The 18,830-nt window shown below is 36.0% G+C and overlaps 1 protein-coding gene across 1 annotated transcript in view; it reads right to left on the bottom strand.

Moving 5' to 3' along the window:
• ARHGAP15 (Rho GTPase activating protein 15) overlaps window positions 1-18,830 on the bottom strand; it is a 591,597-nt gene that overhangs the window by 55,204 nt on the left and 517,563 nt on the right. Inside the window, exon 12 of the mRNA XM_004674681.2 lies at window positions 8,048-8,153. Within this exon, the coding sequence (XP_004674738.2) occupies window positions 8,048-8,153 (106 nt within the window). The remainder of the gene's footprint in view (window positions 1-8,047; window positions 8,154-18,830) is intronic.

Raw genomic sequence — 18,830 nt, forward strand, 5'->3', positions numbered from 1 at the left:
GGGAACTCTAGCTGGGAATGTTATGTCAGCCTCTATTATATTGTCCTTCTACAGGCCATCCTTTGCACTCATAAAGAATGTCATCTTTACAAATACAAATCTCATCACCTCATTGACTGCTTCAGAACTTTCAGCGATTTACTTAATGTCCATAGATTGAATTTCAAAGATGATTGGAAAGTATATGTTTTTCACCAATCAGCTCAGCTTCTGAGTTTTTATTCTGCCACTTATTCTGGTTCCTAATTTTCCAGTCACTCCAAGGGATTGGACATTTATTCACCATACTATTATTCTCCCCTGTGCCTCTCTGTTTAGGATATGCCTGTTGACTGCTATGCTGATATCCTTAAGGATAGTCTGTGTTATTTCCTTTGGAAGACATTGGTTTCTCTAGGTTAATTTTCAACCACTGCTTGGTTTTGTCACTATCTTGTGATATCTTACTATATTTATAGTTATTTACTAATTATCTACCCCAGAAGGTTATAAGTGGGGCTAGGGGTCTACTTTTTGCATCCAGTATCTAGTTGAGGGGTCAACAATTTTTTTCTGTGAAGGATCAGACAGTAAATATTTTGGTCTTGTGCAACTTGTTATAGCAACTTCACTCATGATTGTAGAATGAAAGCAGCTATAGACAACACATAAACAATAGGTGTGTGTGTGTTGTAATATAACTAAACAGGCAGTAGACTGAATGTGGACTGTAGGCCATATTGTACCAAGCCTTGACCTATCTCAATGCTGGAATATATTAGGCATCCATTTAAGAATTCTGGAAGGAACAGGTGGGTGGGATTTCACAGTTACAAATATTTTCATAAATGTGAGTTTACTATTTCACACAGGAGCAAAAGGGAAAGTTAGAGAGAGACAATAAAGGTTTTTCATTGTTGTATAGTTTCTAAGGGCTGAGCCTGGGATATAAGCCTGTTTTTTTTATTCCAAACCCCTGGTTCTTTCCATTAGGTAATGGGCCAAGATTCACAGTTGAAAGGTAGGGAGCAACTTAAAAGATGTACCTCTTCTGAGTGAAAAACCCCAAGGGGTGGGCCACTACTAGCATAGACTTGACAGAGCTGGGAAGTAATCATTTCCAGTTTTGTTTTGTTTTCTATTATTCAGTGGTTAATGTTACCATTCAAATGTAAAGTTGAAAGAAAAAAGTAATTTAACATTGTCTTAAAAACCTTATCGCCAAAAGTCTTCCTCCAGAACATGGATCCACCACTGGAAGGATCATTGAACCTTAGTCCCCAGCTCACAAACCTTATAAATCCTGTGTCAAGATGTCTCCTAAGTAGATGACATTTTAATGATTACTACAGGGAGTTGGGAACTATTGCTTCATCCTCACGATCAGAGTAATTAATTTTCTTAACTACCAGGCCAAATTCTGCCACGGGAGTCCAGTTGAGAAATTTCAGGCCCATAGGAAGTACATTAGCTCTTCAAAGTGATTAGGGTGCCATTTCAAATACACAAGCAAAGGAGCTATTAGGCTTCTGGCTTATTTCAAATAACTTGCAGCCCTTGTCCCTCAGGGGGAAAAAAAAAAAAGGAAAGAAAAAAGAGAGAGAGAATAAAATAACAATTTCCACAGGTTCCTCATTTTCCAGTAAAAATACCCATAGCATGCAAGTCCTTGCATATCAGGTATTGTGGTTGGGTGAGAGACCAAAGCTTACAGAAAAAGGGTGGAGTGCCAGACACTGCACAGAAAAACACACATTGCTCCAAAGCACACCAGAGCTGAACACTCAGAGACCCAAGGAGGCTCGGAGCTTCACTAGCTATTGCCCTTGACAACCAGTTGAGAAGGTCAAGGGCTTCTTGGCTTTCAAGTCCATTTTCAGTCATGTCTATTTCTTTCCACCCCCCACAAAATTTCAAAGCACCCACAGTGCTTTTTTAAAGACGGGTTGGAGGAATAATTTCCTCACCATTGTTTCCGCATGCAACCCTTATATTTCTAGGTCATCATCATTTAAGTTGCTTCTTGACATGCTTTTGGAGAATATTTTATTTAACATCCATGAAGACCACAGAAAGTCTTTAAATATCAGTTTACTCTCACAAAATAGCCACAGCTCAACAGTTTCCCCTTTCAACAAGGCATTCAACTGGCATGCTTCCATGAGATTTGTCTATTCAGCCATATCAGTTTTTCACCTTGGAATTCTATGAACAGCTGGGTGATTTTCTTAGAAATCAATGAAAAAGGGAAGATTTTAACTCTGCTTTCAACTTATTTTACAAAATGCCAGTATCCTATAAGAATGTGTATTTCCACCTACATTTTGCACAAATATATGCTTCCAATACTAGCTTTGAAAGTCAATAAATAGCAAGATTTCAAGTCATCTCTAAAAGCCACCCATTTTTAAGACATAATGACTTCTCTGAATAATGCATACCTACATAGGAGTTGATTTTTTTTTTTTTTTGTATGTCCTCCTGCTCTCAAAAATTTGAGGCTGTTTTGGCTACCAAGATGAATGCCACAAAGTAAATCTGGCTAGCATGTTCAATTCAGCTCAGTGGAAATATTTTATTTTCTAAATTTTCTCTAATTATGATGTATTATTTTTATCCTGGAAATAAAACTGTGGAAAAGAGACATTAGTAATAGCTAGAATACTTCATTAATAGTAATGGCAACAGGAATTCCAGAATTTTGAAAGGTCAGTGCCAGTTCTAGTGACTTTGTAACTGAATGAGCCCTAGGAGACCTTACATTGGGAACTGAGGCATAAGTAGGACAAGACCATATTGACTTCAAAATACCTTACTCACCTGGTTTCCATAAAGCCAGTGTGTGTTTTTTCTGCTGGCACAGAGACAGCCTGAAAAGTTAGATAATTGAGCAAGAGAACTATCCCTAGAAAACTGTTGTAACAATGGAGACTCTGGATAAGAAACAGGAAGACCTGTGCTTATCTCCAGCCTCCCCATCACTACTCACATTAAGGTAGACTATAATATTTTATAGTAAGTTGTCACTCTGAAAGCAGACACTTTGGATCTGAGAACATGGGCAAGATTTGGACCAGGCTGATGGAGGGTCTGTGAGAGAATAGTATCAACTGGGGAGGTCACATGAGATGTGGGAACAGAATGGGGTGTCATAATACTTGTCAAATGTGAAAATAGCCTCATTGGGTGTTAGAGGAAGTGGGGGGTCGTTTACACAGGTCAATATAGAAGCTTGGATTTGGAAAAAGATTCTGTGATTATATGAAGAATTTTCTGGAAGCTAGAAATTTTTGCAACCTAGTTTCTACAATTCTTTCTGGATCTATTTCATTAAGTATTACTTTATAGCTCTCCATTATAAAAAATATGTGATATATGTCAGTATATCTAGGTCCTAAATGCGTAAGACTTTTAATGCTTTAATGTTTTACTTATTGCCACAGAAATAGATTTTATTATTACTTCCTCTTTATAGATGAAAAAAAAAGAAATGCAGGTTAAATAATTTGTTCAAAGTTTTCCCTACAATAAGTGGCAGATTCAAGAATCACTTTCAGATCTGCTTAATTTCAATAACCACATTATTTTAATCTATTCTCTTAACCTTATTGTTTGTTCTTGTTAAGGGAGAAAAATAAACATAAAGGGAGAAACCTCTAATAATTCAACAGCTCTAAGAAAGAAGTAATAATATCTCAGTATCTGCACATTCTTTTTGAGGTGTACAACTTTTCCACATATTTATAGTTATACTCTCTTTGCTTCTGACTTTATTAACAGAAGCATTTCCACATTAAAAATAAAAATAGATATGAAGTACAGTTCACTAAGTTGATATAGACCTTCCTCTATGCTGGATACTTAGTATCCATCAGTGTAATAAGTGCTGTATATGTGTGTGTGTGTGTGTGTGTGTGTGTGCATTAAAGAACTGGAGTGTAGGCCAGGGGTGCAGGAGTGAGATGATTCACCAGAAACAGAGGGTGGGGATCTGAACAGGCAGATCTACTGAAATATACTGCTGAGGGGAACGGCAGGTGAAACAGAAGAGGTCTGCTGTGCCATGTGGGTCAGCTCCCTGGCTGGGATTGAACGCAGGCTGTAGTGCTGAGACTCATTCTCTAGGCCACAAAGGAGATCATTTTATAAGCAACTTTAAATGCACCATTTGCCTTCTAGAATCCCCACCATATCACTTGGGATGAGTTTCTAGCTAAAAAGGTATGAAATTTTGAAAGATAATCATTCCTAGGTCACATAGTATTTCATCATCATCATTCCCTATAGTCTATTTGGTACAGTCCACCCAGAAACACTGAAATGATTGAATATAAATTATTCTGTGCATGATTACAAAATGGAATTCAGTCTATTTCATCAATTTTTTTTATAGCTTCATCTTTCCCTTGTTTGTATTTGTAAAATAGAGAAATGGGCATTCTTTAAAGCAATATATCAAAACAAAAATTGCTGTCAGAAGGGCTTTTTACACAATTACACAGCTCTAAATCCATGACTAACCTGTGTGACTGGATATAAGGATAAAGAAACTAGAAGAATAAAATTTTGGATGTTTTGGGGCAATAAATTCTCAAGATTTGTACTTTTTCATTCTATTTGATGTTCACCACTAAAAATAATTCCTTTTGGGTTTTTTCCCTTCTCTCTCATTCACACTACACTCTGTTGTCAAATGACTCATAAACACTGAAAACTTCAAACAATTGCCTGATGATAGTTTCAGTAGTTCTCTATAGCTAATATACTCCCCCCCACACCCGGAACCTTAACCCCTAATTACTACCCACCAGCGAGCAAATCTTATCTTTCTAGGTCCTCCTTGCCATTAACTTCATATTTGCTTTGCATCCCTGCCTTCACAAAGAAGTAGGCTATAGGAAAATGACTAGATACCTCATTTATATTTTATAGAGATGGAACCTGCCATTTATATGATGGTTCAGAAGGTACTGCAGGACCTGGCAATGCTTATTACTGTAATGTCAATTGGTGAAAGGACTGTAAATAAAAGTTTCCAGTTGATGACAATTTGAAATAATAGATTCTTCTGAATCTATTATTATTATTGGGCTATAACACCAGAAGTATAGAACTTCACTTTGAGTTAGTTCAAAAATGAGGATCCTGAGACTATTGGGCTTGTGTAGTTGTAGGCATGTGTAATATAATCACAACCCTTTAAAATTCTGGTTTTGAAGAATGAACTTGCATTCACCTTCTAGTCCAATTATACTATACTAATTTTTCTCTCAAGTAGGTAGCTTCTCTGCTTTTAAGGGAACGTTTAACTCAGAGCTCTACAAAAACGAAGCTCTTTTCTGTTGGCGCTACAGTCCGTAGGTCAAGTGGAATTTTTGGCACTTCATTACATTCCTTGACCTTCACTAAACAAACTTCAAAATATATATATTTGCAACAATTTTGAATAAACACTGTATGCAAGTGTTGACGGTAGATTTTTTTGAAGAAGTACCAAATGCATCAAGACTAAGGAAAACATCCTAATGATTCTTTCAAACATGAATATATTTAAATTCTTGTTAAACAATCTTCTTATTTAGTCTTCTCAGGCTTTGATGACATGCCACGATTGGCTGTTTATCAAAAACTTAGCAAGAAATACTTAACAAGATATAATCATGTGCACACACTTGTGCACAATTAAACCCAGTTTATAAATCAGTGCAGGGTAGAATTTGGTCACCCCACTCAAGAAGGTTGATGGCTATATCAAATAACACTTTTATGTTCATCTATAAAGAAAAATCTTATAATGTGAATGCTATAAAGGTGATATAACAATATGATCTTAAGTTTTAGTTTAAACATCTATTTCCACCTCTACAGGACTGAATGGAGGTTCTAATAACATTAGGCTTTTAGGGATAGGAAACAAAATCAGACATTATTTTTTTTTTCATGCTAGTTTTGATTGTTAGAAAGATGGAAGATTCTCATTATCTGATGGCTTTTAATGATAGATTCTCATCTGTGAGGATTTTTTCTTTTTCTCATATAAGGGTTTAGCTGACTCTCAATTTCTTCATTTTATGGCTGTTTTATCAGTTGGAATAAAAAGGAATAATTGAGACTAAGTAATGGATATTTCTCAAGATCTCCAGGACTAGGTATTACATAGCATTAAAGAATATATTTTTTCATTTGTTTTATGACTTTGTCCAGTTAAATTTACTGAGATAAGCACTGCAGTATTACTTGTAATTTGAACCCTCTTTCATGGTGTGTCTGGATCTTAAGGGAAAAGAATTGACCTTAAGGAATGCTTACCTTGTGCCAGACATTTTATATGAATTATCTCATTTAATTCTCATAACCACAAGATAATGGTTGATATTATTTAATCCAATTTTATGTGCCTAAGATTATATGCGGGTAAAGGATAGAACAAGGATTTGACTCTAGATCTTTCTGTTTCTGTAAAATCCAAGATTCTTTTAGTAAACCATAATGGGTTTCCCACATAGTTAGTATGTGGGGATGACAAAAAGGGATAGTCTAGCAATGATGGATGTTTTGATTTTGGACACAAGGTTTCCCTCTGGGGGTAAAAAAGAAACTGACATGATGAGTTAGATTAGAATATGTTCCCTAATGCAGTGACTAGTGAGGCTAATTATGGACTATGTACCATGGAATACTATGTTACCATTAGAAAGGCTCAGATAAATATGTTTAATGCACTGGAAGGCTGTCCATGAGTTGCAAAATAGTTTCTAAACAGTATGTGCTGTGTGATATACTTTAATACAAAAAACAACCATGCACGCATATGTTTGGATATGCTTAGAAACCATTCTGGAAAGATATATACAAGAACATTAGTGACTTCTGCTCAGTAGGCCAAGAAAGACTGGTAGGCAAATATCACTTTTCATATGCACCATTGTTGTTTAAATTGCATGTGTCTGTGTGTTTTGCATGTATTATATTTACAATTAAAATCATGTAATGGATTAGTTGAATAATCTGTAGGGATGACTCAACCCAAGGAATGGGTGATTAAGGTGATTAAAGAGATTTAATTTCACAAAAGCCAAGCTGCCCAGCCATTTGAAGTTCTAGCAGGCTTCGACCTTACTGCTGTGTGTGTGTACATATATGGTAAAAACTAAAGCCTCAGCATTTGTATTATAGCTCAAGTAGTAGCAAGCAAATATAACATGAACCTTTTCCAAAACATCCCTATCCAGTTCCATGTCAGAGCTCTCATAAAGCCAATATTACCTTTTGCCTATACTAACTATGGTCTCCTTCAAAGAGGTACTCCTGATTTTACTTATGCAATCCAATTTCCAGATGACAGCCAAAGGGATCTTTTATACTTTTATAATTATTTGTTATATTTAAAATGGAACCCAAAATCTTTGGTCATGACCCCTAAGAACTTATGTGATCTGACATACCCATTTAACACCTGTGGCCTTAGCTCCTACCATCATCTTCCTGCTTCATCAAGGCTCTGGCTACCATGGCCTGCTTCCAGATATTCAGATGCACTGCACTCTTTGAATGCTCTGGGCTTTTTTACTTGCCTTTTTTTTTTTTTTTTGGTCTTGGAATACTTTCTTTTTTTAGCTAATTGCTTGGATAGCAACATATCAATCTGAATGAACATTTTACAGATGAGGAAATTGGATGTCAGAGAGTTTAAGTAACTTATTTGTAGTCACAGTACTTGATGCATGGATGGAGTCATTTGAATCATGTCTGAATCATTTTATGCTCTTTCCACTATAGTAGATAATAAAGTAAAGATGGCTTATCCTAGGACTCTGGCTCTGGTTTGACAATCAGCAAATATCTCCTTGTTGAAAAAGCCAGAAAAAGTAAATTCCTTTAAAAGTATCTTTTGCAATTTCTCCTTTATATTTCTAGTATATTCTTCAGTGTCTATAGCAAGTCTTAATAAGATGAAAGGGAATATATGAGGTACATGCATTTGGAAACTCTTAGAAATTTGAAGTTAAGTATTGTTCATAGAAGAAATGGGTATATGAAAACACACCCAAAACCCCTTACAACTTACTTAGTTAGATGTCCAAAGAGAACTTTCATGGTGTCGCGATTTGGTGGAGGAAGCTTTTGCACAAGAGATTTTACAGTTTCAATTCTTGTGTTGTTGTCTTGCTTTTCTAAAATAAATAAATAAACAAGTAAATAAATACATGCATACATACATACATACATACATACATATATACATACATACATAAAAGAGAAGTTAGAAAAGAATGAGATTTCATTGGTACATGAGAGAATTCTCTTAGGAGTATTTTGACTAAGACTTTAGCAGTTTACCTAATCAGTAGCCAAAGGATGTCCTCAATATAGTGAAAATAGTTTCTTTATTTTGACTCTGAATTAAGCCATGGTAATATGACCCCAGCAATAGTTAGGAATTCTGAAGTGATGAATTTATCCTGGGTGCTTCTATAGGAAACAGGAGGGTCAGTGTCAGAAGAGAAGGTGATGTGACAGTGGAAGTGGGAGAAAAGACTTTGTGAAGCAGTACCAGCAACCAAGGAATGAAGACAGACTCTAAAATTCTAGGAAGATGAAGAAATAGAGTCAATAGAGCAGTGGGTGGGCCAGGAGAGGTCTGCTGTGCCATGTGGTCACCTCAGGGGGCAGGTGGGGATCGAACTCATGCAGAAGTAGCCCAAGCTTCTTACTGCTGTGCTTTAACCCGCTGCGCCATCAGGGAGGGCTGGAGATATTCTTAACTAAAAATGACCATTTCCAACTTCCTTGGCAGCTGGTATGGCTATATTTCCAAGACCAGTCAATGAGACTTAAGTCAGAGTTATGTGGGACTACTGAGGAAGTTGTGTAGAGAGAATTGATTTTAGCTTGTTAGCCTTTTGCCTTTCTCCTGTTGCTTCTCAGAATATAGTAGAATGGTTGCACCATGAAATGACAATGGGGACTGAGGTCATGCAGACAGAAGGAACCTTCCTGAGTCTGTGGAGCACAGACTGTTCCCATATTGCCCATTTCTGGATTTCTTTGTCATTATTAAGTAGTCCTTAAATACTGAAGCTTTGAGGATGGGTATACCTTTGATAGTAAGGTCAAACACAGTTCCTAATATGATATGCTCCAAAAGTCCAATTCACAGTAACACTATTTAGTTGCATGAATGTTCAAAATACAGTTGCTGTACTTGAACGGAACTGGTAATAACTGGTGAAAATACAATTGTGGTGGTAACTTGACATTTCACAAGAAACTAAATACACTGGATAGACTGAGAGATTAATGATATGATAGTCATGCAATGCAGTTGTACAGAAGAATCTTTTTAAAAGTCTATGGTGGTTCACATAATGTGCTCTTAAGAAACATTACATGAAAAATATTTTATAGAAATGTTCTCCTTTTCAGTACTTTCACACATACTCAAGGAATTGGACAATTAGATATTTGCACTTACATGTTTGTCGCTAATTTAGATTTAACTACTGGAAAGGAACTGGACAATAACTTAGCTGAAATACTATCAAAGAGGAGCAATTTATTTTTCTTACAACATAATCAGAATAAAATCTTTGAAAAGGTTGTAAGAAGGCAGTAGTTTCCCATTCAAATCAAAACCACACCTACTCTTCCATAGTTCATAAAATCAGGAAATAACACAAACACTTCTAAGTAGAAGAACATCTAAAAATACAATTGGATACATTAAAATCGAAATGACACCTTTTCAGATCTGGTTTATTGATGTGTCATATTAGGAATTGGAATCAGCATACATAATACCAGAGTAGTTAATGAGCTAAGATTCATACACAGCTTACTAAAGATGTGTCAACTGTTTTCAATTGATTCAGTGAGCATCTGAAAGACAGCATCTTCTATTAATATTTTTCCTTCAGCATATGGTTTCTCATTATTGTGAAGTATTGAGAGATTTGAGAAGACTGAGATGGCTCTAACTTTTTACATTTTACTAAAGTGGGGGAGGGGAGGCTATTTTACACAAGAAATTAGGCAACCACTTAGATTACTTGTATACTAAGAAAATGGGTCAAATCTTTCCAGTAATAACAAGCTCCACAATTCTTTCACTTTCACTTACATTCGCTCCTGCCCTGTGCCCTTATGATTTATTCTGCTATATATCCCATGTTCTTTAATACTTCCATTTTAGTTTTCCACCTATACCCAAGTCATCTTTCTTTTCTCTACCACAACTGCCTACAAAACCTTTCTGAACTATGTAAAAAATATAATTTATATATATGTATTAAACTATTAAGCTATTTCTTTTCCTCGCCCACCGGGTCCCTTAGTCTTAAACTACACAGAACTTGTGGTAAGTGAGTTTCATCAAACAACTCCAGGCTACTAGAGTAGTAGCAACTCCTAGATGATGTGAGAGAGGGCTTATCATAGCCCTTTGTGCTATGATAAGAATGTGACTTTATAGTTTCTCTGATTCATGGGTTTGAGCACACATTTTTTAAAAATATGCCTTATGATAATTGTATTTGCATTTATCTGCATGAAATGTTGCTACTCAAACAAGGACATTTACAACTGAATGCTTTTCTTTGTAAAGAGATAAGATAAAGTTATACAATGGCAGAAAGTTCTGTGCAGAGCAGAACCCTGGACCTGATGACCAACCCCCCCACCCAGACACTTTTCCGGCCTTTATCATCCATGTGTTTGTTATTCTCAAGTTATTTATAGCCATGTAGTAAATTGTATTTCAAAAATAATTCTGCTTTGTTACACAGGTTCACCCTGAGGAAGAAAAGATCAGATTCTCCCATTAACCAATGTATAGGGAGACCTATTTATTCTATTTGTAATTCTTAAAGGACAACTATGTCCCTTTGTTTTCAGAAGGTCAGCAATATCACAGCTGTTCTGCTTCTGATATACATGCTGGAACCATTATTCCACCCTTGCTCCCTGTATGGAAAACATGGTAGACACCCACATGTCGGGCTATATTGGGAAGAAATAGTTCTTTTGTTCTACTCAGTTTATGGTTTTTTGTTATTTTTTAACGTCATGGACATTTAAGAATCTACTTAGAGACTGTCCTGCCTAACAAGAGGAATAAATAAATTCAGTGAAAACTTTGTTTACATTTATAATTTTCAGGGAGTACTGTCTTTTAAAAAATATTGAATGTTGGTTTACAACATGACATAGGTTTCAAGTATATGGCCTTATAATTTAACGTCTATACACATTACATCAACATTAAAGGTCTATTTTCCACCCCTCTTCCCTTTTCATAACCGCTATTTTATTGTTACAATCAAATACCATCATTTTTTAAGTTTTCCACAAATGAATAAAATCAAAGGGAATTTGTCTTTCCTTGTCTTTTACTTAACATACTACCCTCAAGGCCCATTGTTCTTATAAATGGTAAGAATTTATCTTTTTTTAAAAAGCTTAGTAGTATTCCATTGTGTATATACACCACATCCTTTTTGATATCCACTTATCCACAAGTGGACATTTATTTCCAAATCTTGTCTATTTTGAATATTACTGTGATGAACATAGGGATGCATACATCTCTTCAAATTCGTGTTTAGCTATACATTAATTTCAAATTCTTTAGTTAAATACTCAGAAGTGTAAGAGCTGAAGCATATGACATTCTATTCTTATATATCTGGGGAATCTCTATAGTCTTTTCATGGTGACTTTACCAGTCTGCAACCCCTCTAAAAGCATGTAAGAGTTCCTTTTCTTCCAAACACTAGGCACTATTTTTTGGCTCTTATCTTATTGATTATATCCATGAGGAATATTTCATTTGTTTCAGTGTATCCTCTAACTGGATATAAATTTTTGATGATATTCTTTTAACTTATAAAACTTCAGTTGGCTGTTGAGGAATCATCCCAGGTATGTCAACAGCATGACACATTTTTTTTCTTTTAAAGATTTATTTATTTATGCATACAGAACTGGGGTACAGGCCAGAGGCTCAGGGGCAGCGAGAGGCTTCACCAGAGTGGGGAGCAGAAAACAGGCAGATGAATGAAGTACACTGCTGAGGGGAGCAGTGGGAGAGTCAGGAGAGGTCTGCCGCACTATGTGGTCACCTCTGGGGAAGGAGGGGATCGAACTCATGTGAAAGTGGCTTAAGCTTCTCAGTGCTGTGCTTTAACTCGCTGCGCCACCAGGGAGGGCCGCATGACACATTTTTTAAACAATTCATGTGGGTGATGAAAACAAATATTTATTAAAGTTGATTATAATCTGTGGCAGACCCAAAATTGGTCCCTGTTGTCTGGTATTTTACAATTTAGAGGGACAGATAAAATTTAATTAAATTATCATAATATATGTATCAATGAAGAAGGGATATTCAAGAAGCTTCTGGGAGATTAGCTCCTTTGTGACAAAAATATTCAAAAGAATTGAGAAAAGCAACTAGTAGCAAATCAAAAAATATAAAATCTTACTTAATCAATTTCTGAAGGCCTTTGAATTATTCTTTTTTATACACCCCCAAATATATTCAGGAAATAAGATAATAAGAACATTTATTCTGGTGTCTCTCTGGTGGTGCAAGGTTATAAGCATCACATTATGAAACTCTCCAAAGCTGCTGCAGCAGGAATTCGATCCCCCACCAGGGAGCTGACCCACAGGGTGTGGCAGACCTCTCCTGACCTACCTGCTGCTCCCCTCAGCAGTGTATTTCAGTAGGTCTGCCTTTTCTGCTCCCCACTCTGTCTCTCTCAAATCTTTTCATCCCCCACATCTCTGGCCCGTACCCCAGTTCTGTAAGCATAAATAAATAAATCTTAAAAAAAATCTATTCCTTCTCATGTATAGCTATATTATTTTAATGGCTTCTGGTACATTAATCTCACATTGAGTTTTGAAAAGGTATTTAAGTTTTAGGCTCTAAGTAACTGATTAAGGTCTATTACTTTAATGTAACCAATTTTAGGATTGGTTTCCTAAAAATTTCTTAAAATTCACCAAACTGAATCAGAATCTTAAACTCAGCTTCCTCAGACTTTTGGTGATGGCCCTTTTTTTCTGAAGAGAAAGGCGGCATTTTTATAGGAAAAGCATGATCGGATTGTCCTCCATGATAGTTTTTGTTCTCAAAGTAAAGTTTTGTGGTATCATGATGGCCAAATACATTTCTGTAACTTACAAATGACTGTAATGCATCCTCAGACAACATTCTGAGCAAAGAAAATACTGTGAAATACTGTTCTATGAGAATTTTCTTTAAACTACATTTATTCATAAACATTTGCTTTTATAGGTTTTTAAAATCATAAACAAGTCTTATCATTTGGATCACTGGGCATCTTTCTAGTCATTAACCAATAATTCATTTCAAATACTCAAATAATTATTTTTTATAGAGCATGATCTTTGTACATTTTCATGAGGGCAGAAATTCTATAGATACTTTTCCAGATTTGAAGATTTTAATAACAAGTGTGTGCTTCTCTCCAGTGATAGACAAATGATACTTACAGGGGATTTTTAAAAATCTCACTTGAACACTACTAGGATCTGTCACACAACTAGGAAAAATGTGAACTAAAAAATATTTCTCCTCTCTTTGGGCTAAAATTATTTTTAAAGGACACATATTAACTTTATCCTTAACTTTTCATTTTGAACAAAAGACCTCTGAAGAGAAGATAATGTTTAGCATGACAGACTATGTTTTTGGTCAGTTCACTTGATATGCTCACATAGTGATACTGAGCAAGGGAAAGTTAATAGCACCAGAATTAAAATACTTTACAAAATGGAGAATCAAATAATTTTATGATTCAGCTTTCATTTATTTATTTTTAATTGTGAGACTTTTGTAAAAGAAGAAAAACAGGCAACATGTGGTAACTTTAGTCAGCATTTCTGAACTGGGAATGATAAACACCTCTGCCTGGCGCTGGCATTTATCAGGACTGAGATATTATTACCACATAGAGTCACAGCATGGCTACTGTTATCATCGGAAAAAAGAGCCAGCTAATCTTAATGGTTTGTAAAGCCGTTACCTGCACTGGTCTGACATTTATCATGATCATTTTACCACATGGGTCCTACATAGCAAAGGTCTTTTATCTGGAAGGGACATCACTATGAATTATTATTTGCAGCTAGGTAGAAAATTGTATGTTGTAGATACCTTTTCTCATTATAAATCACATAGTCACATTTCACCATTTCCTCCAGAAAGCTGCTGAGCCCAGGTTTTTTTTGCCATAGCCTCTCTCTCTCTTTCTCTCTCCTCTCCCCCACCTTTCTCTTTCTCATTTCTTGAAAATAATTAGCTTTTTAAAAATAAAAAGGTTTAATTTTTGAAGAAATACATACATGGTAGGTGAACATATGAACACACTTGCATTATAGTTATAGAATTTCCCTTCTTGCAAATACTTTAGAAATTGAAGTTGATAAACTGTCTACCAGTCTACTTATTTTTGTAATGTTTATTGTCCCTTATGTCTTGGTGGTCAGCCATTTCTGTTCTTGACCTTGTCAATAGAATATTTACCAGTAGTTCAGACAAAATTTCTGGTGCTTGACTTGGAATAGTCAACACATGTATGCCATTTCTTGCCTGTAATTCTTAGCGTGGAAATATGTTTTCATGAAGAATGAAGAGAGTTTTATTTTATTGGATTGTGATTTTTTTCAGACTCTGTTAAAACAGAGTTACAATGGAGGAGATGGGCTGTTCCAACAAAATTTGTTTAAGAAAATGCATGGTTTCTTTCCTGCATTTCTTATCCTGCAACGATCTGTGTTCTAATGACACACATAAATAGATAGTATAGAAAATAAGAATAATCATAGGTATGATGTCTTAGAGCCATGGGACCAAGTCAGTAGAGTGAAATGCATTAATTTGACAATGGAAAATTACAATGAGAAGCCCAAGTTGTTTACCATGGGGAAAAAATGAACAAATCCTCTCTTTAAAAAAGATTGAGACAACTAATCTTCTGAAAGAGATATTTATATATTTTCTTCTTTCTCAAGTGTTCCATTAGGAATAAACAAGCTAGAAATTCTGCACTTTTATAATGAAGAAGGAGGAGAATTCTTTGCCATTTTTGCATTTAGGAAGAAATGTGCCAGAAGAATGTGACAATTTAAGCAAATCAAGATTGTTTCAAATGGATCACAAACGGGACTTTGTGGGGTATTTTATACTAGCATGTGAAGCAAACAGTAAATTTGAAAGGAAGATTTTCTCAATGGTCTAGTTCTGATGTGTTTTCCCATTTCTTTGTGTGTTTAAAAGAGGTTTGGATGTGGTGTTTAATATTGCTTCCACTCTTTTGCAAATGAGTTCTGGAGAAATATTCGCACATGAAGAAAAGCTGATGTGCTGTAATGCTGACAGCAGCTGGGGGGATATGAATGAAGAAACCAGATTCCCAAGTCTAGATTTAGCAAAAATAAACACCTATCATTCCATTTTTTAAAAAATCCCACCATTTGCTGATGGGCATCAGCAAAAGACCTCTCTTCCTTTGAAGAAGCCAGTATTTTTCATAGGGTTGGGGAGGGTGCGGCTTTTAACTGAATGGAGACTATTTTACAGTGATATGCACTAGTCTGTCCACTGTATTGCATTTGTTCCCAGATTAAATTTTGCATTATTACAAAGTTCCTTCAAAGGAAACAGTTTCTGTATCAGAGACTTGTGAGACATGCATGCATTCATAAATTTGGGGGCAGGGGTGTATATATGGAGGAGAACATTGGTGAAATTAACCTATACATTTACTGCTCAAAAGGAGTTACACACACTTTGGTTGAGTCATTTAAAATTTCATTATAAAGAAGTGGTCTAATATTCTAAACACACTGCCATACCGATCAAATGAAAAGCTACATTGGTTTAAAACAAACAAACACCAATTTTCTCTATTCCTTTTTTTATTTCAGAAGGACTCTTGTTCTAGTTTAACATGATCCAACCATTACGGCCCTCCAAATACCGTAACCTGGGAGCATTTACAATAATTAGCGAGGGGCTTTGCTGCCTGGATTTTTCTTTTTCTGGGGAACTGGGTGAATTGTTGAGTGCTAATGAAAGTCGGAGACTTCTAGCAGTGTCTCGAGCCAGAGCCAGGCACAGCTCGGGCAGACGCTTTAAGCTTCCCACTGAGCTGCAGTGCGAGCTTCCCCGCTGTTATGTTTACCATAGTTTTAATGCTTGCGAAAAATTCCTGATGCAACTGAATTATGTTATGCCCTCATTTATCTACCCCTCTCCCCAATTTAGCAGATTCCTGTTGCCCCTGCCTATTACAGAAAGCGCCTTCTCAACTTTGTGGCCACCTTACTATTTCAATTCTTGCCAATGAATTACCAGCTGCTTTGCAGCTAACGCTGGGAGGATCACACATGATCTATCTACAAGTTTTGGGAGGATACCTCAAAACACCTTACTCTACTTGTGCCACCTAGTAACAGATAGCTTTCTCTCCCCTGAATTTGAATTCATTGGAGGAAATATTAAAGCACCGAATTTAATCATGCAGCATTGACAGTATTAGCTTCAAATGAAAATGTACCTGGTGAAACGTACCCTATCTTTAAAGAAATCTGTTGAAAGACCTCAAATTACGACTGCAAACTACAGAATGCACCCTAACGTGAAAACAACCAACCTGAAATTTGAGTTATTTATTCTTTGTCTTTTCCTTAGAAATGGTTATGTAAAAAAAAAAAAAATGACCATTCCATTATATTGTAAATTGATGAATTCACCAAATGTGATGCACAGTGAAATTTTTAATGAATATTCATACAACTTTCTCCATCCATTAGCAGGACTTAAGACAATGAGGATACAACTTATTCCCACTTAGATAGTAGGGAGAAAGTGGAATTAATAGCATAAACAGCACTTGAAAAGTTTAACTTTAATGTTTCAAACTCCAGGTGCCAGAGTTTGAGGAAAATAACCAATAATAGCCATTTTTTACATATTTGATGGGACTGATTATGCAATGTGCAACTCTAAATGGCTTATAGCACATTGTAGCATGGTTCCATCCCATTGGCTACAGTAGGGTGCAGGCAGATGGATGACAGTGACAGGGAGAGAAGTGCTTTTGCTTAGCCGTGCGTTAAGATGCCATCCAGAAGCTCTGTGCACTGCAGACACTTCATTAGGATGCCAGGATAATGGTAAACTACCACTCAGAGTGACACCCCATTTCCTGCTTACTGAGCGCTCCAACCTCGGCAGATGTCAACAATCTCACAGTGCTACAGAGCAGACCTAACTTTCCAGCCACTTTGACTCCAATTTTTTCCTCCTAACAGTGCCATACATTATGTGCAATATGTAACGGCAAACACCTCACCGAAAACAAAATCTGCCCAGTTCGTTATGAGTGGGACACTTAATTTTTTTCTTTTAAAATAACAGTGGGTTGGGTAAGAGATTGTGTCCAGTCGCTATTTTAACTTCAAAATGTCTTGCTATGATTTCCACTTGCTAATCAGTTCAAAGTGTTAATTGTGTGGTGAACTCTGATAAATAGTAGTTAAACTCTGATCACAGGGGATGTGACTGTTCCTTTTAATTAATGTCCATTCCAAAGGTAGAGATTGTGGAATTCTTTTGTTAAAGATTTCAGATTCAATTTTGGTATGGTTCTTAGTTGTCTGCCAAGAAAAGGCTTATTTGAGCATCTGGATGATATTTCCTCTGTAAATGTATAACTTGAGGCCATTCACACACCTCCTTACCAGCAATTCAAGCCAATAGAAACTTTTTCTATGGTATAAGTCCAAAATTCTTTTTATAAAGAACCAAGGTGTGGTTTAGATAATGAAAAGGAAAATTCCCCAAATGGAAAAATAATACTTTGAAATTTATCACTAAATAAATCATTGATTTACATTTTGTGATTCTAAGTATCTTCTTAGAAGCTCAAAGAGCCTTGCAAATGGCAAGACTAAAAATAAATATCCTCTCTCAGGCCTCTTACCATTTCCAGGTAAAGATGCAAATGTAAAGAAGTCATAAGCAGAGGTCACACTTCAAGGGAGAATTTGAATGTAAACTTTCAATGTGAAGTCCTCCAAAAAGAGGCAGTGCAAATCTTGACTTTTGGTTTAAAATGTCATTTCATTGGTGCACACCTACCCACCTCTTGGAACTTGTAACCAAATATGCTTCATGGCAAAGAAAATAGACGAGAATTCTGAAAATAAACAGGGACTGACAGTAATGTGATGACGAAATATTAAAAGTCATTTCCTTTAAGACACATTGAACTTAATTGGAAAATGCCAGTGGTAAGACCACCTGTGCTACTGAACTATTGAACCAAAGAGCCTGTCTTTCTGAAACCGATAGGAACATCCTTATTTTTCTTCAACTGTCTAATTTCAGAATCAGACTCAACAAGCCTATGTCAGCTCACAAGTGTGGGCCACAGTCCCCTTTGGAGTAATGCTCTACATAGGGTGTGTCCTTTCCTCCTTTCTTCCCTATCAGTCTTCTCCCCTTCTAACTATAGATCAAGACTTCTCGCTTGCCTGAAAGTTTAGACACAGCCGAACTATTCCATAAACTACTAAAAAGATTGTGAGCAGAAGACAGAATGATTCCTAGTGATGGCACACATCACCATATGAATTATAGTCACAGGTGAAAAACATAGTAGAGACTGGCAAACCTGTTGAGAATATATTCTTGGAATTCTAATGTTTTATGTTTCTAATTTTTTCAAGTGCAAGGAATTTAAGGGATATGGTGGGAAAAATGTGATGTCAGGGTAGTAGGTTATACTACAAAAAAATATGCTACATAAGAATTA

Source organism: Condylura cristata, unplaced genomic scaffold (genome assembly GCF_000260355.1).
Source record: "Condylura cristata isolate star-nosed mole 26May11 unplaced genomic scaffold, ConCri1.0 scaffold00002, whole genome shotgun sequence".
Classification (NCBI taxonomy): domain Eukaryota; kingdom Metazoa; phylum Chordata; class Mammalia; order Eulipotyphla; family Talpidae; genus Condylura; species Condylura cristata.